Consider the following 25,822-nt stretch of genomic DNA (forward strand, 5'->3'; position numbering starts at 1 on the left):
GTTTTATTGAGTGGGCGGGATTATGATTGCCCCTGTCAGCACACGTCCACCGTGACGTTGGACGGGCGGGGGCCGTTCAAAGCACACAAGGGGTTAAAAGATACTGTCTACTAGTATCACCGACGTGACTCCTACACCTTGTAATCCTCATTGTCTTATGTAACATTTCCTATAGCCCGATTTACACATGTATGATTTATTGCCTCTGTATAATGTGTATGTGAGGTAAAGTGCTCCGATACCCTACACTGGCTTGGGAACCACTATAAAACAAATTAAATGCATGTGAAAGAGGGGCTATGGAGAGGTAAGGGACACTGTAGCAACGTGGTAGTGAGTAAGCATGGGCGAATTTTGCGAATCTGGCGTTTGCGAATTTTGCGAATTTGCGAACTCGCAATCCGCAAAATCCGCGAATTCTCGCGAATTTGCGGATTTTTTTTTGTGTTCCCAAGGGTTTCTGCCAGTTTGCGAGGATTTTGTACCAGTTCGCGATTGCGAACTTACTTGTCGGCACGCAACGGTCGAGACTATGTTGTTTCTACGTCTTGTTCATCATCACAGGTTCACAGCACCCTCTGTTTCAACACTGCCACCCTCTGTTTCACCCATGCCACCCTCTGGTACATCAATGCCACCCTCTGGTTCATCATCACTGTAGATTATGGGGGGAAAAAGCAAACACACCTGCCCTGCTTCAACTGACATGAATTAATTTGGGGTTGATTTATTAATGTGTCACTGTTTTAAAATTCCAGTCTGCACCTGCTTCCTTATCTGTAATTTGCTTTCTGTTGCAGTGCAATTTTTTTTTCCAGGACCTTTGTGGCCTACTTGTAGCTATTCTATGATCCGGCTGTGAGGGTCAGAGCAGGGTCATACAATTGTTGCAACTAGCAACTGAACTCTGGAGGGGCCCCAGTCAGGAAGCACTACAGGGAATGGTTACTAATGATGAATTTGAACTTTTGCACCTGCTGCTGAGTGCTTTCAGTTTAGCAAAACTCGTTTTTCTGCAGAACAGCAAATGTAATGCCAACAAACGTACTTGTGAAAGTTTATTTCTAATCCAAAAGTGATCCAAAGAAAGTCAAAAGGCCTCAAATCCCAAAAAAGGGCAGGCAAATGTCAACCTGAGGAGTTATTCTGATAAAAATCATCATTTTCAGAAGGTCTATGATGCTTGCTAGTGGATTTCTTGTGCAGAATTGCAAATTTTGTAATTTCGCGAGATTGTTGCTGCCCGCCGCACCTACATGTTCGCAATTGCAAACTTACACCGCACGCCGCAAAATTGTATCACAAAGAAAAAAAAATCCGCTGCGTGCGAATTTGCGGATTTTCGGTAAATTCGCGAGCGTTCACGGATTGCGAATTTACCGAAAATCCGCAAAATCCACGAGCGGAACGGATTTTCCGCCCATGCTTAGTAGTGAGGGAATTCATGAAGAAGGAGGTGTTTTTAGGAAGGGTTAGACACCAAGAAAGATTGTCGCACTGGCCGTCGCCAGCACTAAAGCCGGCTCTGCTCATTCACCATTTTCCCCCATAGACATGATTTTCCAAGGACTCTCCATCAAGTAAAACATGGCAGCTGTTCAAACTTCTACGTATAGAGATGGCTCAACACCTCCAAAATACAACAAAAAGACAAAGTGCCTTTTGCTGTACTTCCGAAAATTAATAAAAAAATGTGATACATCTGACTCAAGATATCTCATATTGCAACCTAGTTCCAGACGCCAGTTAGTACTTCCACAGAACCGTGCAGGAGCTGGTTGATGTCTGAGGAATACCGGAGGGTAGAGCCTGCCTCTTAGTTCTTTCGCTATTCATTATTATTTTTTTTACATGAAGTCACTGCGGTCACTACGAATACAGAAAAATCATAAATATGCAGTTGACATACATATATACAGAACTATCTCTGCTTTGGACAATATGGGGTGAATTAAAGTTTACATTGGCTGCCCAGAGTCCCTTTTACCATAAATTAAACCTTTAGGTTCATCCTTACTCTAGTCTCCTCAGCCAAATCCCTTGGTTTAATGCTAGAGACTCAGCTTGCCATACTATCCCGTATCTCCAAAAATTTATTGCCAGCTTCCAATTTCGGTCTTTCAGGAGCGTTAAGTTACACATACATATATGTGTATAGTATTTTTATACACAAACCTAGCCCAAAGGCAGTGGAGCGTTCTACATGGTCAAAGACAATGATAAAGTCAATGAGTAAGAGGAAATGGAGTTGGGTTAAGAAAAGGCGTATTTGAGCTTTGCTGCATGTTCTCTCTGTGATGGTGACTTTTTCCTGAACAGAGGAGGGTTAGTGTAAGGAAATGGATGTGTTAAGTGTCGCAGTAAAGTTTGAAAGAGCGTTATGAATCAAATAATAGCAAATTGTGCGTGCTTTCTTCACTCCTGCTTTCAGACAAGCCTTAGAACAAACTACCATTTTAAGGAAGTTGATTGATGATTTGGAGAAGCCAGTGTGTATGGCTGTCCATGCATTTATGTAAAAGAAACCATCTGACTATGTGAATCATTAACCACCTCACCACACTAAAGCTGCTGCACTTTAGGAAAGACTTAATGACTCCCCTCTTTAAAAAATACTACAGTGCATTAACCATCGTCACAATCTTTGTGTCTCTACAAGTCTGCACCTTTGTAGCCAATGAAATCCTCCGAGACCTACACTTTCCCTCCTTCTACAAGGCCCTGTAGATCCATTCACACAAAAATCTTCTGCATCCTGTTCTGCTGCTTCTATTTCCATTTCTTAGTCTTCGTGGACGCAGTATATATGTTGATCTATAGGCCAAGCCTATGCCTCGCACATACCCTGTTTCAATAAACCATTTATTTATCACATTACCTCATAAACAGACGTGCCCCAGTGGCTCCATGCAGCGTGGCTTTATCTCCTTCCACTAAAAGTAAGGATCCTTCACGCAGCCCCTAAACACAAAAACACATATGAAGCAATGTTGTATACATTGCACTCTACCCAAAGCACTCCAGCATGTGCTGAAGTAAAGTAGTTTACCCCAAGGGAAGAGAAGCCCATGAGATCTTTTGTGCTTTGTTCACCCTTGGAATACAAACCATCTGAACAAATTAAGCAGAAGAGCATAGGCACTGTGATCTTAAGGTGCCGCAAGCCTGTAAGGACTTTATTTGATAGTTAATTAAAACCATTCAAATAGTTTAAAACAGGCATTTTTCAATACCTGAGGTAATACTTAAATGTACCACATTTTACCATGATATATCAAAAATGTAGTGTAAATAAAAGTGGAATTAAAGGGTCTAATGCTTGTTTTACCGTTTAAAATAGACAATTCTATGTGACTGAAAATCACTGTAGTAACCTAATAAAAAGTGAAATAAAATGAATCAATTCTTAATCAGATATAGAGTACCAATGTTCTTGTATACGTGTTCCAGGCAGGTAACCACACCAATTCACCTCAAAGAAGATAGGTACACTGAGATCCAGAGATAAAATATATGGTGCATAAATACAGATTAATACTTATAGTAGACAAGTTATTTGATCGAGGGCTTTCTGTCGGTGAAATCTCATAGCTGCAGTATCCATAAACGTCAAAAAGTGAGCGATAGGTCTGCTGTCCTTGCCCTGGAAGTAGTGAATAATTGCCTCCTGGCATACCTGGATATTCAGATATCTAAACATGGGCTTTTGCCAGTAACGTCTTTCCCACTCAAACCTGGGACAGCCGCACAGTACATAGGGCAGATACATACGGCTGAGTTTCTTTTGGAAAAGAGCAGAAGAGACATGAGCCATCAACTCGCAGGTGCTTCCAACTTTGAGTAACTTCTCCTGCATCAAAAAGGCCCATCTGTAGTCATAAAAACCTTAGTTTGTAATTCAGTGGCAAGGGCAGTGATATAGAAGGTTGGGGTTTCAACTCGGTATAGGTTACAGATGCATATGGATTATGAGTTTTTGATTGGAGGGTCAGAAGGTCTTTATTTGCTGAGGCCTTTTCTACAGCCTTTCTAAAAGGATCTTAAAGGCCCCATACGATATATTTAGATCCAACAGATGGCTCAATTCGAGCTCTTCTGAAAATGTCAGCGCCACCACCCTCCAGGGAGATGCAGGTGGATTTAACAGACCTTTGCCCAGATGAAATTTAACATTCGCCTTTCAGCCTTCTTTAATCTAAACCAGAATTTCAATAAGCCAGCCTTCTGGGTCAATATTTGTTCTATAAGGGCAAATTCTAGTCTGATCTCGAGTTCTTGCCTAGAATTTGGGACCCTGAATATTTGGCGAAGGAGTCTAGTTTGATCTTTTTTAAGCAGTCCCCGAATTTTTCTGGGAATGCTTCAAGAGCATGGCTTAATGAAGGCAGAAAGAAAGTTGGCTTTAATAACATGCAATAAAGGCAAGAGGGAATGGCCTGTGAAGTTTGCCATTTAACAAAGTCCGGCTGCTATTCCGGAGGCCTGTTTTTGCAGGGCATCCATGTGAGTACCAGGTGTGCTCGAAGATTGAAATTCAATGGCAAGGTGTTTTTGAGTTAGTTGTGTTAATTATCTGATTTCCTAGAGTCCATGACGAATTATACTGCTTGGTATCCTTGTAAACATGACAATTTGTGTTTTTTTCCTGGAGTTATTTCTAGTTCGTTGCTCTTGCAGTAGGAGAACAAGTTGTTGAAAGAGGACTGGAACTCAGTTTCAGAAACGTTCAACAGTACTGTGTTATCTGTGCATTGCATCATATGTAGGGTTTGGCCGTTGTGCTTCGATGATCTAGATTTTGGATTTTTTATTTTTTAAAGCTGTTTCAAAGTTGCCGTTGAATACGATGATTACTTTGACGATGTACATTCTCTTTGACAAAGTGCCTTCATTGCGGAGTTTGAATTGAACTCAGTTATTTGAATATAAAGCGATGATGGGATTTAATGTTTTTGTGGGAATACCTTAGTTATTCAGCTTCAACCATAACCTGGCTCTAATAACCATGTCAAATGGTTTTTTGTAGTCAATAAAACATGCATGTATAGATTGTTCATTACTAATGGTTCTATGGACTAGGAAGGTGAGGGCCACAATGTTATCGACGGTTCAGACATTTTTCCAGAACCCTGTCTGGAACCAGGGAATTGTATTTGCCCTTGTAGCCCATTCCTGTAGTTCCTTCAAAATCAACGAGACAAAGAATTTATCATCCACGTCGACCAGGGCTATACGCCTGTAATTCTCTGGGTCACCCCATCTTCCATTTTGTGGATAGAATCTAAGTATGCCCCCAGCCAAGTTGGTGGTACCACACGAGTTAGTTGAACATTGTTAAAAACGCTGCTCATTGCATTGCTTCAGATATGTAGCTCAGATTTGAAAGATTGCAGTTGGCAGACCATTGGGCCCAGGGGCTTCATCGATTCCCCCTTTTGTAAAAATCTTCTCAATTGCTAAGGGCATGATCTTAGTAGAGCTGGAGGGAGGTGGAGCATTTGATATATGCCTCATTACCGGACGTTCTCCAAAAAGATCCGGAGTTGATTCTGGGATTGCTGCCTTGGTTTTATATAGACTAGCAACATTGTTCTCCCATGTGATGCTGCCCATTGATTTTGCCTCGGAGTATGGGACGAGCCGCACGCATTGATTATATCTTTGCGATTCCTGCACTTACATTTTGTATACTGGAAGTCATATTCACTAGCTCTGCACTCAGAATGCAATCTTGGGGTCTCCTGGGATGCTAGAGTGCAGTAAAGCCTCTTCTGCAGTCCTTTGTGTCAAGCATGTGTGTCCATAGGGTTGAATTCTGATGGAGTATATCGTGACCTTCATCCTTCTCCAGTCACTAAAACACATTTCAAGTCTGTTGGGGGGATTAGTCATTTGTTATAAACTTTACAAAATAAATCCGGGAATCAGTAGATAGTATTGCGTGGAACAAATAAAAGTAAAATATTGTACACCTCCCAATTATTAAGTTATACGGTAAGAAGGAGAAATAGTGCTGGCAAATAGTTTATCCAACTGCAGAAATGATTTTAGTTATTGTAACTTCTAACCGATGTCCCTATTTTTTTAAATCTTACACTCATTTTCCTGTAATGTTTTCTCCACCACCCAAGCCCAACGAAAAACCCCCTCCACTAAGAGAGATTTCTATGAGGGATGCAGGCGCTCACCAGGACAGGAGGTGTGTCGAGTTCCTCGTGATACTGAGTGATCCGCTGCTCTCGGGTTTCCTGTGGTAGAAGTGACAAAAGGATCATCAATGCAACAAATAAAGATTGATTCGGGAGGATGAGGAATTCAAGTGTATCATCATGGGAAAACAGGAGTGACCCAGAGAGCCGACTACGTCAAACTGAGGTGCAATGTGGGAGGATGTGGAAAGGGGGTATGCAAGATTGGTCCTTGTAGGAGGGGAAGGGGTAGGTCCAGGAGAGGACGAGGTGGGGAGTTAGAGTGATTGGATAGGCGGGTCATGAACTTTGTGCGGGAAGAGGTTGTTACAAAGGGTGCAGTAATGGCCATTGAGAGCTGTGGAAATAGCTCTAGGAACGATCTCCTTTTCTCGCTGCCTGTAATCAGCAGTAAACTCTAAAACACACCCAATGCTAGAGGAACAATATAAGAGCTGAGGCTGCATCAGTAGAATGTAGGGAACATTTATATTTATTGGGAACTCGTAGGCATGTAGCATCACAACTTGGTCAAGAAAGGCGCTATTGACCGTCAGGAGGGGTTTACTATAGAATAAAGCCTTCATTTTGTGGAATCAGTCATCCTTTCAAGAACCTCATATTTACTCCCAGGGGGCATGTTTTTTTACATCTGGAAGACTTAACATGGTTTACAATAGGTAAATGTGAGCAGAAGGCCGTACATGGATGTGTTGGAAGAGATGTTATAGACATACAGGATGGCACAGCATTCTGGACCTGCAAACAGTCTTTGCAAATGAATGCAAGAAAGGCAATGACCTATACATGAGATAGATGCAGAGAGCATAAAAGAAGATTTTGAGGAAAACTGAAGAACATATAATAGATACCGTTGGGTGGATCAATATCAAACAAAGGAAGAGTGATGAAGGCATGAATAGACAAAAGAGGGGGTGAGGATAAAGTGAGTGAAGAAAGGTGGCGAGGAGGGTATTAATAAGTCCATGAGTTAGAATAAAGTGCCATAGAGCGAAACCAGTAAGCTAAGAGCAGAAGGCCATAAGAGGGACCATGGCGGGAAAATATGTGTTGCTTGGAAGTTTAAAGACTGTAATACATCCTTACACCTGGTATGTAGATAACTTTGTTTATGTAAATAAATGGGCAGGTGTGTTATGTGCAGGTTAAGCAGCAACTATAAAATGTGCAATGTGCTTGAAGCTGGTAGGTTAGTAAAGGCTTATACTGGGTAAAGATAGGAGCTGCTGCTTGCCAGGAAGGTTTACTTTGAAATAAAGCTTAATTTCACTTGATTGAGAGCCTCATACTTACTCCCATGTGTTTGCTGTTCACGTCTGGGTCCAAGAAATGAGGGTTGATGTTGAACGGGACTAATTCCAGGGCACTTAACGAAGGTGGGTAGACAATTGGCATGTCGTTAGTTGTGTTAATACTGATAGTTGCCACGTTTGTGCCAGCACTCGACCCAATGTAAGGCGTGCCATCCTGAAGAAGGAAAAGCCTGGAAGTTATACGCTGTGGCGCCCTAGCTCCATAAGTGGCCACTCTCAAATATGCATTGTTATACATCAGTGCTTGATAGACATTAACTTAAGATCCAGTTCAGAGGATCCACTGGTTCAAAATGCATAATCCTTCAATTATCTTAAATATCGCCAATTCAAATGGAGGAACATGTTCTTGATAGCATACCTCTAAGACTCTCTTTCTTATCTCCGTGATCAGACCATTGTCATAGAGCGCTTTTAACAGACGGAAGGTATTGCCCCCACCTGCAGGGAACAGAAAGAAAGGAGAAGATAAAGAAAAAGAGATCAAATTCAGCCACTAGAATCACTTGAAAGAACACCCAAATCAAGCAAAATGCACCAAAGAGAAACACGGTTTGTACCTCTACTTTCAAGCACTCGGCCACAAGAAGGGTTATTTTAACTAGCAACAGTTATCTACATACCTATAGCTATATACGAATTTGGAATGGTAGTGTGCTAATGAGCACATACAGGGGTTTTATTAGGCAATTTACATTTTAATCTATGTATTTTGCAAACATTATGCCATGGTCTTGAGTCTAGCCGTGCCCCATCCTCTCCCCGTTTGTTGGGGGTCCTTACTGCCTTTGTCCCTGCAGATATATATATATATATATATATATATGCAGCTTCTTTCTGTCTCTCCTGAACGGCAATACAGAACAACGGACCACCACGCAGTATGGAGTCAGCAGGTAGGTTTATTATCACTCTTTCTCATTTCTCAGCGTGACGCGTTTCGGGTAACGAGTACCCTTGCTCACATCATAACACACTCACATCATAACACACTCACATCATAACACACACACATCATCACACACACATCATCACACACACACACACATCATCACACACACACACACATCATCACACACACACCATCACACACACACATCATCACACACACCATCACACACACACATCATCACACACACACACACATCATCACACACACACACACATCATCACACACACACACACACCATCACACACACACATCATCACACACACCATCACACACACACATCATCACACACACACACACACACACACACACACACACACACACACATCATCACACACACACACACACACACACACACACACACACACACACACACACACACACACACACACACACACACACACACACACACACACACATCCCCCCCCCACCCCCCCCCCTCCCCAGGCTGATAGCTGATGTCAGCTTCGAGGTTGTACTAGTCCTTCTGCTACTCTGGCATTTTCCCGGTAGGTAGCAAGCTTGGAGACTGAGTAGTTGGCAGCCACTACCCATCTGTGCCCCTTATCGCCTTTCTAGTAGCGGCATCCTGCAGGGAGGAGGAGATAGATTATGTTTATCAGACTTGGTTTTCAGTCGGCCCGAGTCCACCTGCCTGTGTGTGGGGCATTCTTTTCACCTGTATGCAGCATTACCTCCAGAGAGCTCTTTTGTGTGTAATACCTGTTGACTTGGAAAACTTAAAAATGGTGACTGGGCTTGTGACAGGGGTTGCAGCAGTTCCACTTAGTCTTCAGCTTGCAAGTTCTCGGTAGACGTGTCAGCCACTTTTCTCCAGGTCGTGTGCTTGATTCAAGGAGCACTTCTAGCACCCAGAAGGTATGCGTCTCCTGACTGCTTCATCCACCTGATTCTCCTTTTGTTCCTCCATTCTCCTCCGCACTTGGGCAGAATAGGTTGTAGATGCTGGTGTGTGATGGTGTAGGTTGTGGTCATCTTGATTTTGTAGTAACCAAGGCTTTCTCCCAGTGGTGTGATGTTCCCCTTGTGCAGGGTCTACCCTCGCTGGTCTGATGGGAAGAAAGGGGAGGGTGGTGCCAGAGACCTGTAGAGGCTGCTACTCGGGTCCGAGGCTGCTTGCCTGGGCTGATGTCCTGGATCAGTCACCTCACTGATTTTTCCTCTCCCATTGGCTCTTGCCCTGGTGGCATGCTGCACTGGGTGCCCCTGCACATCCACTGTGTTATTCTGTGGGAATGGAAGGCAAAGACTTGTTCCACCTCCTCCATTTTGTGGGCCTTGATGCCGCCGGCCTCTGTCCCAGTGAATTATCTGTGAACTAGGGTGCTGGTATGACTCAATTTAGTTGTAAATGCTTTTCTGTCTTATCTATGAACAATATGAGTGCACTACACCTTTTGCCAATGTTCGTAACTTGGGTTTACCTTTTTACCATAAGTTGGATTGTTTAACACAAATCTCTAAAGTTACATCCTCTTGTCGTTTCATTTGAAGCGTTTGAGAAAGACATAGCCATTTCTTCAGATGTACTCACAATTCACAGTCATCCATGCTATCGTGGGATCACATCTCGAATATTGCAGTGCGCTCTCTTTCTTCCTAGGTACCAACTTCCAAAGTTTCAGCTCATCGTAAACCTAACCACAAGGTTACACTTGGGTTTGCTCCAATGGGCACCTACCTCTCACCAGCTGAAGCAGCTTCTCTGGTTTCCCTTTGATAAGCATATCAAATTCAAGAGTTTGAGCATTTGCCATAATGATAATTATGAAACAGCTCTTAATTCACATGAAAACGAAACTCTCCTTAGCCTCATTCTCCAGCCCTATGCCCAACATCAACTGGCCTGTTAGCCCTTCCTACGCTTCGCACATGCAGAGCTGAAAGCAGCTCTTTTGCAGCAACCAGGGCCTTCTCTTCTCGTTTCTGCTCACTTTGGACCATATGTTTTCAAGAAGCATTTAAAAACATTTGAATGTTGATTCATGGAAAGGTCCCATCTTGCGCTGTACTGTTCTGTAGGTCCAGTGGCAGGATGCCCGTGAGGCTAACAGTGCACTTTACAAAGCATAAGGTAAATAATACAATACATATGTTGGGTTCCTTCCTCAAAGGGCTACGCTTCTGGTATTATCAAGCTCTTCTGGCGGCATATTTGGCACAGTCTCTTTCCACGGTCTTCCAGCATTACTCCTTTGTAGGAAAAACAATAAAGGTTCCTTTCATCTGCTCAGAGGAATCTTTTTCAATGAGACTGGACCCCATCAAGTTGGCAATCGTCAGTATGTCATTTGAGCGACAGCTGGTAAAAGATTCCTGGGGAGCGAGTTGTATGCACCGTTCATGGGGATCAATCATTCATTTCAGAAGCAGCAACAATGATCCTGCTCCTGGGCTCTAACAGTCGAGTCTTCCTTCCATTAGCCCTTATGGAGTCAGCAGCTCCTCTTACCTGCCTTGCAAGCATCGGGGTTGGGGTTGACAAACTACCAGTAGCTTCTAGCATTGGGCTCACCGGTACCTCGCTGTGCTCCTGCCATTATCTGGCATGGCCCAGGCTTGCTGGCTGATTGCAAATTGCTCTTTGCCCAGCCTTGCCCAGCCTTGCACAGCTTCTGCTCTGAAGCCTGAGTGCTTCAAAGAGTCAAGGAGGTCTATCTTCTCCAGTGGTGCTCTCCATCGGGTCTCCAGCGTTCTTCCCAATCTCAAGCTGCAGTCGCTGATCAGGAGGGTGGTGGTCTCTGGAGGGTTCGGGGCCTGGATGTGGCGCGGCTGGTGTCCTCATCAGCAAGTTCCAGGAGTGCACTCCTTTCTCTTTCTAGTCTCCACAGTCACAGGGGGTATCTGAATTGTGTTCAGACGTATACCCAATGCTCTTTAACACCGATTTGTATCCACCTCACCAAGGTCCTTGAATCTCATGAAGCTGGCTACCACACGTATGTGGAACACACTTAAGTCCACCTCATACTTGATGGGAAGTCCACCAACCAATCCAAGCTATCCCTCTGTTACTCTCGTGTTCATCTTTGGAACAAAAAAGCTGTCTGTGCCTCAATGGGGACAAAACCTAGATTCTTATAACATGTGCGAGAAATTGGGTTGGTGCTTGAGAGGGGCGATACCCTGCTCTAGCAACAGCCACAATCCTAGTTTGCATGAAACACAAAAAGTCACTAAATCAACCTGTGCTTTATCCTCTGGTAGTTTGACACAAATGGAGTGAAGCTTAACTTAGGCACAATGTGTAAAGTATTTATGCAGCACACAAAAAGTAATAAAGTGAAAACATAAGAAAAATCTCACACCAATTTAGACAAATAGAGTACATTTTAATATATTATTTGACACCAAAACCAAACAAAAATCCAATTAGTAGAACTGGAGATAAGCAATGAAAAGATTTAAGGTAAGCATAGCGCCTAAAAGCACAAAGCGCCACTGGTGGTTATCTGGTCATGCGAGACCGGGTGGCAATCACAAGTTCAGGCGGACCTTGATGGAGCATGGGCCAGATACAGGGACCAGGTTAGCCCGCTGAAAAAGTTACCTTCTAAAGTCCAGTGCAAAGAGTTCTATTTGCAGTGGAGCGGGCCCCTAGGAGCACAGAGACCATCACGTATGGTCTTCGCTGTAGTGCGAAAATCCTGTTGGGCATAGAGGACAGTCATTTCTTGATATTCGCACTGGCAGTCACTATGGGCTGTAGATGATGTAGCGCGAAGGGCAGATCTTGGGTTGCCGGATGTCACTGGAGGTCGCTGTAGCGCAGTCTCAGGTTCACCAGAGCTTGGCCTTGGTGGTTGGAGCAGGGGGGAAGATTGTGGCATGAACTATTTGTGGTCGCTGAGAGCCCAAAACTTCAGGATTTCTGCTTTTCTTTTAGGAGTAGCTCTACTGATGCCACACCAAGGGTTCAAAACCTCAGTGGCACCTCTTGGGGATCAAGACCTCACTCCAGCAGAAGCCAGCGGGGCTCAGGCAGGTCCAGTTGAAGCAGGTGAACTGTGTAGGTGCAGAGAGGACTCTGGAGCTTGCTATAACCCTGTAGCTCAGAAAAGGAGGTCAGTTGTCTGACCCTGGAGTCATTTCAACTTGAGATAAAGGATGCAGGTCCAGTATGCCCTCTCAAGAAGCAGGGCAGGCCTCAAGCTGCAGGGTCAGTGTGTGTATTTCTTCTGTAGTATCAACTGGTCCAGAAGTGCAATGAAGAGTGGGTCTGAGGGTCCTATTTGTACACCTGGTGCCCACTTTGAAGTGGGAGAAGCTTCTGGAGTTTTCCCTCTACAAAGGTATCCAGAACGTACTGCATCTCTACTCTGCTCTCAGTCTGTCTAGGGGATATTAGGCTGGTGTGACATCCTTTGTGTTTAAGCTGCGCCAGTGCCTATGAAATGCAAGTGTAGTAGGTGACAGCTTCATCCCCCCCATCCTGCCAACTCCTAATCCTGCTATTGTGCTACTTCTGGGATGAATACACATAGGCCAAATGCCAACTACACCTAGTTGTGTGACCAAGTACTAAATGACCAGGACAAGAAAATTACAACTTTCTAAAACTTTACCATTAAAGAGGCTATTAAATTACAATACCTTAAATACCAGACTTTTCTGCTGTGATTTCCTCACACGCGTAATTGATCCATCACGATCACCACTCGCAAAATACCCCTGGAAAGTCTGTTATCGACTTCCATAGTTACCCGTATCACGTGATCGGCAAGTTTCTCATTTAGAAACTCCCAAACCCCGCGACCCATCGGTAACCCTCGACGTAGCGGAGATCACCGTCACGCAGATCCACAGTAAGTTCTGTCTCTCCCCGTACCGTTCCCTTATGCCGCTCTCATTTTAATCTCTGTAAGAAGCAACGTTTACGTGATGTCCTACCACGTCAATGCGAGTCCGCATTTCCGTTTCCTATACCCTTCACCATTTAGGTTCTCTATTCCCGAGCACTTACTTTGCATAGATTAGACCCTTTACCACTTGTTTTTTTTGTGCAATAATTCACTTTTCAGCTATATTTAACTACTCTAGAAAGCCAGAATCCATATTATGCTATATTATTTAACATATGTGTTTTAGATGACGTATCTTTATTTGAATATGTGACTTGTGTTTACTGAAAGTGTATGTTAAGGTCCTGTATTAATTCATTTCACAGGCCCCTGACGAAGGGTCACTCATACCGACCCGAAATGCATTGGGCGGAAGAATAATTTCTAGATATGGATCTGCTAAAGAAATGATTAAATACCCTTATAATTGATAATAAGGAAAGAGAAAAGAAGTAAATAAAGACATTTGAAATGATCTAAATACTTGTTGACATTAATTCATTGGAAATGAAAAAATAAACGGAGGAGAAACTTTTTGTTTCAAGTTAAACTTCTGCGCACTTTTATGTGAAAGGCGACCTAAACCTTCACACAGTGTTTCCAATAACAATTGTCATTCATATCGAGAAGTTAAAAACTTACGACGCCTGTGCCACATAGATTATCAGATGGTGAGTGTTGGTTCTCAAGACTCTAAAAGCCTCCTGTGACTCCCTGAACCCCAAGTTCCTGCAAATTGGCAGCAGCCAGTGCCTCCTGAGTATGTCGTATTCTGGGCAGAAGAAAAAAACATGGAAAGGAGTCTCTTCTTGGCTATAACAGGCAGGGCAGCTAACTGGGGAGGCTTTTGACCAGTTCTTTGTGAATGCATGGACCGGCAAGCAGCCCAGTCTAAATTGAACATAAAGTTTCCTTGCAAAAAATGGTTGTACCTCATCACGGAAAAGCTCAAATAAATACTGCTCTTTAAACTGAAAGAAGTCGGAAGTTAAACGGCCCATGTTTGCACTCCCTCGTACTTCAGTCAGTCTCAGCTGCCTATACCTTTTGACCAATTCGAGCCGTGATATTGTGGGGGCCACCACCTCGGGTTTGGTACATAGGTTCGGACAGCCTAGTCTACAACACAGATCTTTTATATGTGTAAACCAGGGTAGCTTACCCACCCCTGGTAGCTCCATAATTGCTTTCAGTTCCAACTGGTAGGTTATTAATTCAGGAGTCGCCCATAGCCTTCGCCAGAAGCTCAGGGGTCGCAGTCCAAGCTCCTCCTCTATTGGTCTTAACCCTAAGTGTATGCGTAGAGGGATGAGGGGGGTGCTTTGAGGTAGGCCCAAAAGCTGCTTCAAAAACGTGTTCTCAGTTTTGGATATTCTATCAACAGAGAGATGGCCCCAAAGTTCTGCCCCGTCCAATACAGCACTCCTGATTTGGACTTTGTATATCTCAATCGTTGGGCCAGGTTGCCTAGACGTAGTATTTCTGTAAAGATTTGCCAGTCCCCCTGACAACTGCGCTAGCCTTAGGCCTGACTTTTCTTGCTGAGGGCCCCATGCAAAGGTTTCCGTTAACGTCACACCCAAGTAATCGTGGAATTAGGGCGAGATGTTTTACTAGGATTAAACACCATATACTTGGTTTTTAGTGTATTTTTGTCTAGTCCCCTTTGCTTACAGAATAGAGCGAAGCTGTCAAGCGTCCTTTTGATGACCATAGGTGATTTGGATAATAACAAGGTGTCGTTTGCAAACATCATTGCTGGCACCTTGCCATGGGTGCGCTTGGGGGCATCAGTGTAGTCTACCATATTCAGTTTGTCCTCTAGAGCATTAATAAAAAGACAAAACAGGGTGGGGCCAACACACACCCCTGCCTTACACCCCTGTTCACTGGGAAACGTGATGTCAGTTCCCCATGTTTCCCGAATCTCACCTGGGCAAAATTGCTCTAAGACCACCCACAATTTGTCACTTGGGACCAAATCAAAAGCGAACTTGAGGTCAACAAAGATCAAGTAGAGGCTCCCACCCTCTATCATCAACGTCTTCCAGGAAATTTATTGAAGCCTAAAGATTTGGTCAATGGTAGACATATTTTTACGGAAACCGGCCTGGTATGGGCTGAGGATCTCACGCTCATCCACCCAGGACTGAAGACGCTCCAAGACGATCCTAGCAAACAGTTTCAGTGTTATGTCAATCAAGATAATTGGCCTATAGTTAGTGGGCAGGAGGGGGGATCCCTTCTTATATACTGGAAAAATGTCTGCCCCTAACCAGGTATCCCGTATTTCCATGCCATTTAAAATGGCATTAAATATTACATATAAGTAAGGGCCCCATATATTAGGCTGATCCCGGAATAGATCCCGGGGGATTTTATCAAGTCCCGGGGCCTTTCCCCAGGGAAGTTTCTAAATTGCACTAAGCACTTCGGACAGGGTAAATTCACCATCATCTTCAGGGGAGTTCCCGCAATGACTTGCGAGGATTCCCCTGCAGGCTCTACAGTATCCTGGATGGAATACAACAATTGGAAATGCAGTTTCCAGGCGTCGGCTGCAATTTCGGCTCAATAGGTGAGCTCTCTAAGGTGCTACCTGTGCGAACCAAGGTCCGAAACCCCCTCATGTTGGTGAGGGCCTGCTTTATTGCACCCAATCTTTCGATCTCCCACTCCAATTTAGCTGACTTCAAGATGTCGCCGTAAAGGGTCCTCCTGGTTTTTTATCAAAGCTGTATCTTTCAATTTTATAGCACTTGGCAAGATTAATTAAACTAAGTGGTTTTGAGGGCCCTCTTGTCTTTAAAATGTGTCAGGGGATTAAAGATGTTAGTCAGACTGTTGGTCAAGTCTGTATGGATTGCCAATAGTTGAGTGATAGTGCCCTTGAAGTCGGGGGTCTGTGCGAACTTCTCCATTGCCAATAGAGGTGAGATTGTTAGGGAGTACAAGCCAGCCATCTTGTCTGATGACTGCTTCAGAGTTTCCCACCTAATTCGTCTCCTGCTGTTATGTAAAGTTAAGTTGGTACCGGTGAGGTTGTCAAAAGTTGGAGGGCTATAAGGTTCCGGGAGCTTGAGGGCAAGTACCAGAGCGTTGTGGTTGCTGTCGTGTCCAGGCCAAATGGCAAAGTCGACAACCCAATGCCATTTGCTAGTTTCTACCAAAATGTAGTCCAATAAAGATGTTTGCCCCGGTCTGTTGAAGGTGGATTTTCCGGGTTGGTCTGACTTGGTGCGACCATTGCATGCTCTCAAAGCATAGGTGAGTGTGACTGCGTTAATCTGTAAAACCAGGGGGGTCCAGGCTCTCACCGGAGAGATCAGCGGTTCAGAGATCAACCAAAGGGAATCCTCTGCAGTGAGCAAAGGATCGGTGGGGAGAGCTAGGGGTTCGAACTGAAAATTAAAATAACCACCTAACACCAGCCTGGTATTCGCGGGAACAAGCTCAAGGAATGTAGTGAGCATATCAATGGCCGGGGATTCTTGGGCAAAGGAGACTGGGCGAGAGTAAATATTAATAAATGCAATTTTGGTCCCAGCATTGAAAGTAAGGAGGGTACACAGGATATCATCCGATGAGGTGTTCAGCTGTTCAACGGTGCAGTGTAAATGTGTGGCTACCCATGTAGCTAACCTACCCGAAGCTCTACCTCTGCCCCCCTCCCCCCCCCACCCCCCCCCCCCATGGTTGCTGGCACATTAAAAGTAGCAAAACCCCTCATAACAGTGTCTTCTCTTGCCCAAGTCTCCTGGAACATGCATATATCGTGATTCTGGATAAACTGTAGCCAATCGGAGTTTTGAAATGTATTTTTGATACCAGCAGTGTTCCATGACAACACGCTCAATTGTAGACCCGGATTCGAGGTGGCATTACTTTCATTAATATCAGTGGGAGTTATAATTTGTGTAGTGTTTGACCCAGGCACAGGGTCGGGTCCTCTCATTTGCGCTGTTAATCGATCCCCCTCCTGCATTGCCGTTGTCAGTTCTGTAGTAAGGGAAGACTGGTAATTTAGTACCTTTAGGTTAACACCTGCCAAGCCTTGAGAAACCAAATGGGGTTTGTGAGGAGGTTCGCGAAAGGCGGCTGGGGTAACTCCAGTGGCATTAGGGGGGAGCAGCCCTGTACTTTTTAGTTAGGGTTCTCTGTTAGCCCCCCTAGTCGCTGGGTGGTAGAGAAATCTGGTGGGTTCAAAAGTCAATCTACCTCCTCAAGGGCCCCAAACCTGTTTGCTACTGGTACGTTAAACTGTGTTCAAAGTGGTTGGCCAAAGGTAACAGGGGTTTGAAGCCAGTGTGTTGGGGCTCTTGGAGAGGGGTCCATAGTGGTGGGTGGTTACAGGAGTAAAACTAGGCCAAAGTATGGAGTTGGGTCCCTGTGGGCGGTGCACGGGGACTGGGGATGTTATCGGCCAGGTTTTGAACTGACTGGGGTATACTAAACTTGACAACTATACAATCTCCATTACTTGTTTTAGGGTTCTTCCCGACCAATCCCACCCTCCACACCATTAGTATCTCACCGGCCCTTTCATAGGGAAATTGTTTATGCCTGGTGAGCCAAAAAAGGCACTCGTTTCACAGTTCCAGATGTGATTCTACCTGACCAGTTTTAGATTCAGGTACCCCAGTTAAAACATTAACATAGGGAAGTGAGGCTGGAGGTAGATCGATAACTGGAAGTGGAGAGTGGATTGGGCCTGCGTGCACGTGATCTTTTGGGGTGGGCTCTTCCCTGTCTATTGACTGGTCAGAATGGATGCTCGCTCTCTTCATACAGGATCCACTAGGGCTAAGAGCAGGCCTCCTACTTTGAGCCTTGTGTAAACCAGGTTCCTTGCCACTATCAAATTCCTCACCCATGGAGGACAATCAGGATTTCTGTACGGGGTTAAGGGTGGCTCTACCACTCCTCCCGATCTTACTGGTTCACCCTTACTGGGGCAGGTTTCTGCGCTAGATTTTTTGTTTGATCCTGCCCCATTACCAGGTTTTCGCTCGTAACTTTGGCAATGTGGTATTTGTTCTGCTTTTGCGAGTTGTCGGTTTTACTGGGGATGGATGTACGGGAGGTGACAGGATCAGGTGATGTCCGGGTGGGGATTTTGAGAGACTGTGAGTGGAGCCCAGGCTAGATTCTGCTAAGATAAGTGACCCTGTGGGTCGGGGAAAAAGTTCTGGGGTTAGAGATAGTCGCCTCTCTGTAAGCCCAATTTCTGTTGATACTACCCCAATTGCTCTCTGAAGCATCCTGTTGATTGAGATTTGGGGGAGTGGGGCCGGTAATAGCACAAAGTTTTTTTTTTATACACAACCACGCTTCCCCATTACCAAAGCCGACATAGACAGACACACGGGTCAACTAATCACCGAACGACTAAGTTTGGAGCTGATCGAAAGCCTAGCAAAACCTTGGCCTCAGAGGATAGAAGTGCAACGTAAATGTTGGAACAACAACAAGAGGGGCAAATTAACACGGTCCTCAAGGTACAAAATGCAAAAGGCAAAAACGGGGTCAGAACCCCATAGCTAAAATGCAACGTGGGGATAGGTTTAGCAGCAATAGGTCATAAAACCACAGTCCGCAAGGTGCTAGAAGCTGACGGTATCTAAACCCTATGATAAAAAGTGCAAGATGGAAATATGTATAGCAGCAAAAGGGCATGGAAAACGCAAACCATAAAGTGCAAGGTGCTAGATGTTAACAGAATCTGGCCTCTAAGGACAAAAGTACAACATGGGAATAAGTATAGCAGCATGGGGCATAAACAACACACCCCATAGAATGCAGGGCGCTAAATATGAAGAGGATCTGGCTCCTGAGGACAAAGGTGCGACAGGATAAAAAAATTTAGCAGCAAACGGACAAGTCAGCATGGTCCCTGGTGTGCAAGGCACAGAAGGCTATAAAAAACGGACCCGGGAGGACAAAATGTGACGTGCGTGGTTTTTAGTCAGCTATGGTAGACATGTAAGCAGATTACCATTTAAAAGGTACATTGGATATTAGCCCAGCATTAACTGTTAAACAGGTACAATAGGGTACAGTCATCCAAGAATGAATATATAGATTAAGTCCTATTGAGTGGACTGGGAAAAAAAGAAAAAAAACACGGTTCCAACCAACTACATGGGGGCACTGTTCACAGCAAACACAGGGGCTATTGTGGAGGATGGTTCACAGTACCTTTCTGCCGATTCTTGTAGGGCGCTGAGACCTAGGCCCTTGGAGTAAGGGAGTGGCCCTGCCCTGCCTCTTCCTGGCTATGACGGGCAAGCCCTTGGCCCGGGCGCAGCCCGCGCGCATCTCGAGCTGCGGTGAGTCCGCTGTGGAATTTAAGGTGGCCGCAAGTGCTGACGCTGGTGAAGAGGCACGAGGCACCCTGGGGCACTGAGCATACGCTTTTGACAGAAACACACTCCTTAGCACACGTATATCAGAATACAGTTATGTATAGGTGTTGCCACCCGTTTGACACAATCACAGTACGTGGTTCTTGCTCGAGCATACGCGCTGATTGTGAACGGGGGCACCGACGGACAAAACGATTCGGGCGAAAGCCAACCTAAACAAAGTGTGAATTGGAGTCCTTTGGACATGTTAAAGTGGACACTGTAACAGAAGACCCCCGTAGAACCCCTATGCGGGTTGGAATTATCACTGCATACTAATTAAAAGAGAACAGATCTGGAAATAGCCTTGAAAAAGTCGTTGGGTTGCACTCCCAGTCACGACGAAACACGTGTCGGCTGTGTGGAGAACTTCCAGCATTCAAGAATAAATATAATATCTGTATTACCAAGAACCACGTACTGTGATTGTGTCAAACGGGTGGCAACACCTATACATAACTGTATTCTGATATACGTGTGCTAAGGAGTGTGTTTCTGTCAGAAGCGTATGCTCATGTTTGGAAGGATTAAGTGGTTCCTTCTACCTTATAGCACCGTAGGAAATAACCTCTGCACCAAAATAAATTGTGAGACTGTCTAAGTGGCGCCGGATAGCCTATACCAAACCACTGTTTGTGCTACACCCTGGGGCACTGAGTCCTGGCCCCCTCTCGTACCGGTAAGGAAGCAACGGGCGTCCCGCGCTGCAGGAGCCCGCTCTGGAATTTAAGGTGGCGCCTCCTGGTGCAGGTGCAGACACTGGTGAAGAGGCGCAAGGCACTCTGGGGCACTGAGCCCTGGCCCCCTCTCATCCCGGTAAGGCTGCTGAAGTAATGGGCGTCAAGAAAGATTGAGGCCTGACGAAAGGTTTATTGAAATGGCAGTTTAAACAGTCGTGGCTAGCATCGAGAGGAGTGGGGGCTGGCACACATTCCAGAAAATGTACCTGCATCGACGTTCTCAGTCCTCCGCTCCGGAACTTTTCTCAGGAACTGGATGCAATGCGGGCACCATTCTTGGTGCTGCTCTCATGCTGTGAGACCAGCACCTTGACTGGAGGGAGCGGCCTCAATTGCTGTCACCCTTACTTGAGGGAGTGTCCTCAATCGCCTCTCCAGAGGACACTGGAGCCCTGCACTTACTCTAACACAGCTGGGTTAGAGGTTTCAAAGTGCGCATGTTTGGCTTGCCGTCGGAAGTCAGCCGGCCAAAGGAACATGCGCTATTGAAAAGTGCACAATCAGCCCATCCTCCTCCCTGCTGCTGTCATTTAACAGCTGCTTCGCCCCCTTCCTGATGCTCCGTTCAGGATGGGAGGAGAAAGAATAACATGGCAATGAATTACCATTTTACTTTTCATCTTTGGGGGTAGTTTAAGTAGGGCGGCGCTCCTTCGCTTCAACAGAGGAGCTGCCCCGGAGGTTATATGCACACTCAAGCTGCAATAGCAGGCTTGAGACAGTTTCTAAAGGGCTACTTGAGTGGGGCGCCAAGACAGTCCGCTCCCTTCAATCAGGGCGCTCCTCTTATGCTGGTGAGAGTAGGGCCCCGATTGGTAAAGGGAGTTTCTTGGTGGGCGGGTTGTAGCGCGACAAGTTTTGGAGCAGGAGATCATGTTGTCAGGTTCGTTTTTTTAAAAGATATACATATACATTTTAAGTCTATATTTACGCATGCGCACCGGTTTAATTTTTTGTTTTTATTTGAGCGACCGCCCGCCACCTTCCCATTGATACCAGCCACCACTGTTTACTAGGAACTTAAAAGTAAAATAAATGTGCCAATTGGGTGCAAAGCAAACACAAGGAGATGATGGACGGCGCGCTGAAACTTTTCAGACACTCACCCCCAGTCACAAATCTCTGAGTTGGATCCATCATCGTTCTTTAGCTCACTTCGCCACCCAGTTCAGACACAGCTATATGCATATCAGTCTTTACCCTGTACCTCATGGGAACAGCTGAGCTCGATCTGCCAAGCCATGTCTTCCCTGGACCGGAAACAAGTATCCTGGGACCGGTTTGGGCTAACAGCCCTCATCAGCCAGGCTACTTGAATCCAATGGCAAAGGGTGCAAGCCAATCTCACCATGTTTAAAGTAGCAAGCATAAGCACTTTCGCTCTGTTTAGCAGTCGTAAAGTACACAGAGTCATAAAAGCCAAGAAAAACGGAATCAGAAAACAGGAGGGTTAAGGGAACAGGTTTGGGGATGACCCTACAAGGAGGACAAGGTCCAACAACAGGGATGACCAAGCCTCACCACTTGCCTTTACACTGGCCGAGCCCTTTTCAGCAACCAGCATCCAGCATCCAAAGCTCATACAACTTGTAGTTCTGTTGGATGGAGATTGCTCCTTCCTACCCCAGATTAATGCTGCCTTACACCACCTTCACCAGCGAGTGGCTACCAATATAATCTTCCAGTTATTCCTATACCACTGTTATCTGCTCGCTGAGGCTTAGTTTGCTGGCTTGGGGTGTCAATCAGTTTCAATAAATAAAAATAATCTACGTGAATGCTTTTGTTATTAGTGGCCGTTTTCAGGGCTCGCCTCCTTTTTTCTGCCCATGTCCATCTGGCACTTCAAACATTTTCTTCCTATTGGGTTGATGGTGCAGGCTGGTAAGACTGTCCTCTGGCCAGTCGAGTAATTCTACAGTTGCCCTAGTATACTGTATTACTTGGGTTCTGTTCCTGGAGGGGATCCCAAGCTGGTCCACTTGAAGGTTTGACAGCACCAGCCTGTTGTGTGGGTAATCCACTAGTGGTGGTCTGTTGGTCAGCCACCTGGTCCTCTTCCCCTTCCTTTGTTAGGTGTTTCCAGCTTCAGGGGTTGGGGTGATGTGAAGGTTGGTGTCCTAAGTATGATATGATTCTGTCTTGTGTGTTTTTTCACTCTACAGTCACAGGATTTGCATGAAGGATGGGTTAATGTGTGTTCTTTCTGGTGTTCGCAGACTGACATGGGACTTTCCTTATCCGTAATGACTGGGGCGCGGACATAGAATTAATGTAATGTCACAATTACTTCTAATCCTGGTCTTTCACATCCGATGGCTTTATGCCCTCTTGCCTGGTCTGGCCTTCGGATCTGGCTTGCATATGTGATGTGGATGCTGGAAATGCCCATCACACCCTGACGTGGGGTGGGGGAGTTCACATTTGGAGTTTCCTGTCTCAGATTTGGATTCACCTTATGATTAATGACTGGGAGGAGAACAAGTGGGACTAGGAATATTGAAGATTACCAGCACATAAATGGGGCATTAGTGGCTCAGGGGTATAATCAGTCAAGTTTCCCACGTGCAGCGTAGCTCATCCATGGCATGGACACAATAGATGATGTGACCTGGAAGCAGGAAGTACTTTGAGACACGAAGAATTGCACCTAAATCCAGATATGCCATAACGGTAAGAAACGTGGGTGTTCCGGAACTCTGCGGAGTCGCCCCGGCTGATTGGCAATACTCCTGACATGATGCTAATTCCCACTTTCATGTGATTACTTAGGACCCGTTAAATAGTCTCACATTAATTTCGTGAGAATTATATCCGAGTAAATAAATTCGGGATCCTACCTTTAATGTATATTTTTCATTATTTCTTCAGTAAGAATTCCAGTTTGAATGCAATGTTCACGTCACGGTTTTTACCCTGTAGATGGCAGTGTTGCCTCATCTAATAAGCTATTTCTGGCTTTCCTTAGTAATGCAGCTATCCAACAACACCTATTGGCACCAATTGTTTTAAATATACAGAGATTGGAACTGGACCCTGTCCGGGTGAGTATTTTTCTTTCACCTCATTCTGTTGGTTGTTTAGTGTATCATTCCGCCTTCTTGGGAGTGTTTACATTGGAATGCACAAGAGATTATGTTATATCAGAAAAGCTCAGACAGTCATCCCACTGTTTGCTATAATCAATTCTTATTCTACATTCTTATTCTTTTATACAGAAAGCAATCAATGTTTACTACTTTTCTTTTAGCATTGGCAAGACCCGTAGGTCTGGCCTTAATCTGTGTTTAAGCCTGTGATAAAGCCAGATCAAGTCGCTTTAGTTTTCACCCTTTTTACGTATCTGTCTTTATATGTGTTGATGTATCCTCTTCTGCGTCCTCAAACTGAAACACTTACACTTCTCAGTTCCGTCCCGATTGTTTACCCAAGCTCATAACCAATTATACTTACGGTCACCTTCTCAAGCTTTCTCCCAATCTGTTGGTATTTAGGAATATTTGGACCAATATTTTTGTTGTCCATGGTTTTTAAACGATGGAAACACATCACCTTCAAATGATCCTTAAGCGTTTCAATGGGTTGAGTTGTCTTTCACTGTAATTCTACCGCACATTGAAGTGTTTGTTATGCCGTTAAAATTGTTTTACTTTAGCCCCAAACCGAGTGAAACATCTTCGACTGATTAACAGCTTTGTCACGGTCAGCTGACAAAGTCATGTTTAAAGGGGCATTATGTGCAGACAAGGAGGTTTGTCTGCGTTTATGCTTAGAATATCAGAAGTTGAAAAAAATGGGGCTTTTCATTAGACATTTTTGGAGATTCCTCATTTTCTGAAGATCACCAGATTGTATCCAGAAATCTTGCAATTGCCATACTATGCTGGTAGGAGGCATCGACTCCATCACTGTGTTGATAGATGCCCGGACATTATGTCACCACCCCAGCACGTTGATGTCAGTTTCCCATTATCCATAACCTTCGACGTGGATCCAGGACTGCGTTCAGTGGCGGCTCCTCTGCTACGGCGGAGGAGCGTCGCCTCCCTGACTACAAAAGGAAAAATAAAATGATAATAGTGTATCGTTTTTATCATTTTAGTTTTCCTATTGAAGTCCGTGGCTCTCGGGCAGGCCGGGGCTGGCCAGAGCAGGGGGATGTAGTAGCGCGCTCTAGTGTATGCACGTCACGTGGGCCACGTGACGTGCCGCGCCCGCGCAAGGCTACTCAGGCTGCGTAAGGGGTTTGGCGCGCATAACCGTTAATCGGCAGTTGAGGCGCGGCGCTCTTCAAGGGTAGACCTGTTTTAATAAAGAAGGTTAAACACTACCAGGTTGCAGCGTCATCATTGCTGGGGAATCGATAACATTACAATGGCGACGAGGGCGGGATTCTCTATCCCTACCCCGCAGTGAACCAAGACGACAACCAAGCAAGCACCCTGAAGAGCGCGGCAGGGCCGAACAACCCTAAGCCCCCCCAGAGGTCGGAACAGCGGAAAGTCGAGGAAGGCACGCAGAGCAGTGAGCCAACGAGGTAGCGTCCATTGATCAAGGAACGAGCTGGATACCTTGATAAAGAGCGAGGGGGCTGACACAGGTGGTCCCCAGAACCACGCATACAAAGCAGAACGAGATAGTGCGCCAGGAAGCCCAAGAGCCAAATGAGCCACCAGCCCACGATCAAGAGCGAAAGAATGAGCGTTCAAACAGGATATGCGACAGCGCCAGTGCAATTCCTGCCCAGGCCGGGAGAGCCGTTGATGAAGTGGGAGGATTGGAGAGAGTACATTGACAACTTCATTGGCGTGCTAGAGGACGAGAGCGAAGAGACATTCAAACCATCGAGGAAAAAACGCATCCTGCTGTTGAACCTAGGCCCGGAAGGGTTGAGCGTGTATAAAAGCCTGGTGCCGAAGCAAAGGAACAACACGGACGATGATGTGTACGCTCACGCAGTCGAGGACCTGAACGAACACTTTAGACCAGCAGTGTGTTGGTCCGTGTACAGGTTCAATTTTCAACAAAGAAAGCAGCGCCCAGGAGAGACGGTAGAGGAGTACGTGGCAGTGCTAAAACGGCTGGCGGCCACGTGCAAGTACGACAACTGGGAGGAGGAGTTCATAAAGGACCAAGTGGTAATGCACACCACGTGCACCTCCGTGCAAGATAAGTTGTGGGCCAGCGGAGAAACCACCCTGAAGGATGTGATGGTCATCGTCAAAAGGGCAGAGCTAGCGAGGAGGTGTGCGGATGCAACAAAGAAAGAGACGGCGTCCAGCGCCATGGTGAACAAAGTAGATGAGGACGAGCCCCGTAAGGACCACTCGACGAAAAAGACAACT

At 45.4% G+C, this 25,822-nt stretch overlaps 1 protein-coding gene across 5 annotated transcripts in view; it reads right to left on the reverse strand.

Annotated features, from left to right (window-relative positions):
- LOC147730471 (alpha-aspartyl dipeptidase-like) overlaps positions 1-25,822 on the reverse strand; it is a 198,099-nt gene that overhangs the window by 22,613 nt on the left and 149,664 nt on the right. For all 5 annotated transcript variants that reach the window (XM_086955279.1, XM_086955278.1, XM_086955275.1 and 2 more), the window contains 4 exons: positions 7,884-7,963; positions 7,503-7,676; positions 6,189-6,248; positions 2,879-2,961 (listed from right to left, as the gene is read on the reverse strand). In XM_086955279.1, coding sequence (XP_086811405.1) covers positions 2,879-2,961; positions 6,189-6,248; positions 7,503-7,676; positions 7,884-7,963 — 397 coding nt within the window. The remainder of the gene's footprint in view (positions 1-2,878; positions 2,962-6,188; positions 6,249-7,502; positions 7,677-7,883; positions 7,964-25,822) is intronic.

This window comes from Lissotriton vulgaris, chromosome 2_1 (assembly GCF_964263255.1).
Source record: "Lissotriton vulgaris chromosome 2_1, aLisVul1.2, whole genome shotgun sequence".
Lineage (NCBI taxonomy): Eukaryota > Metazoa > Chordata > Amphibia > Caudata > Salamandridae > Lissotriton > Lissotriton vulgaris.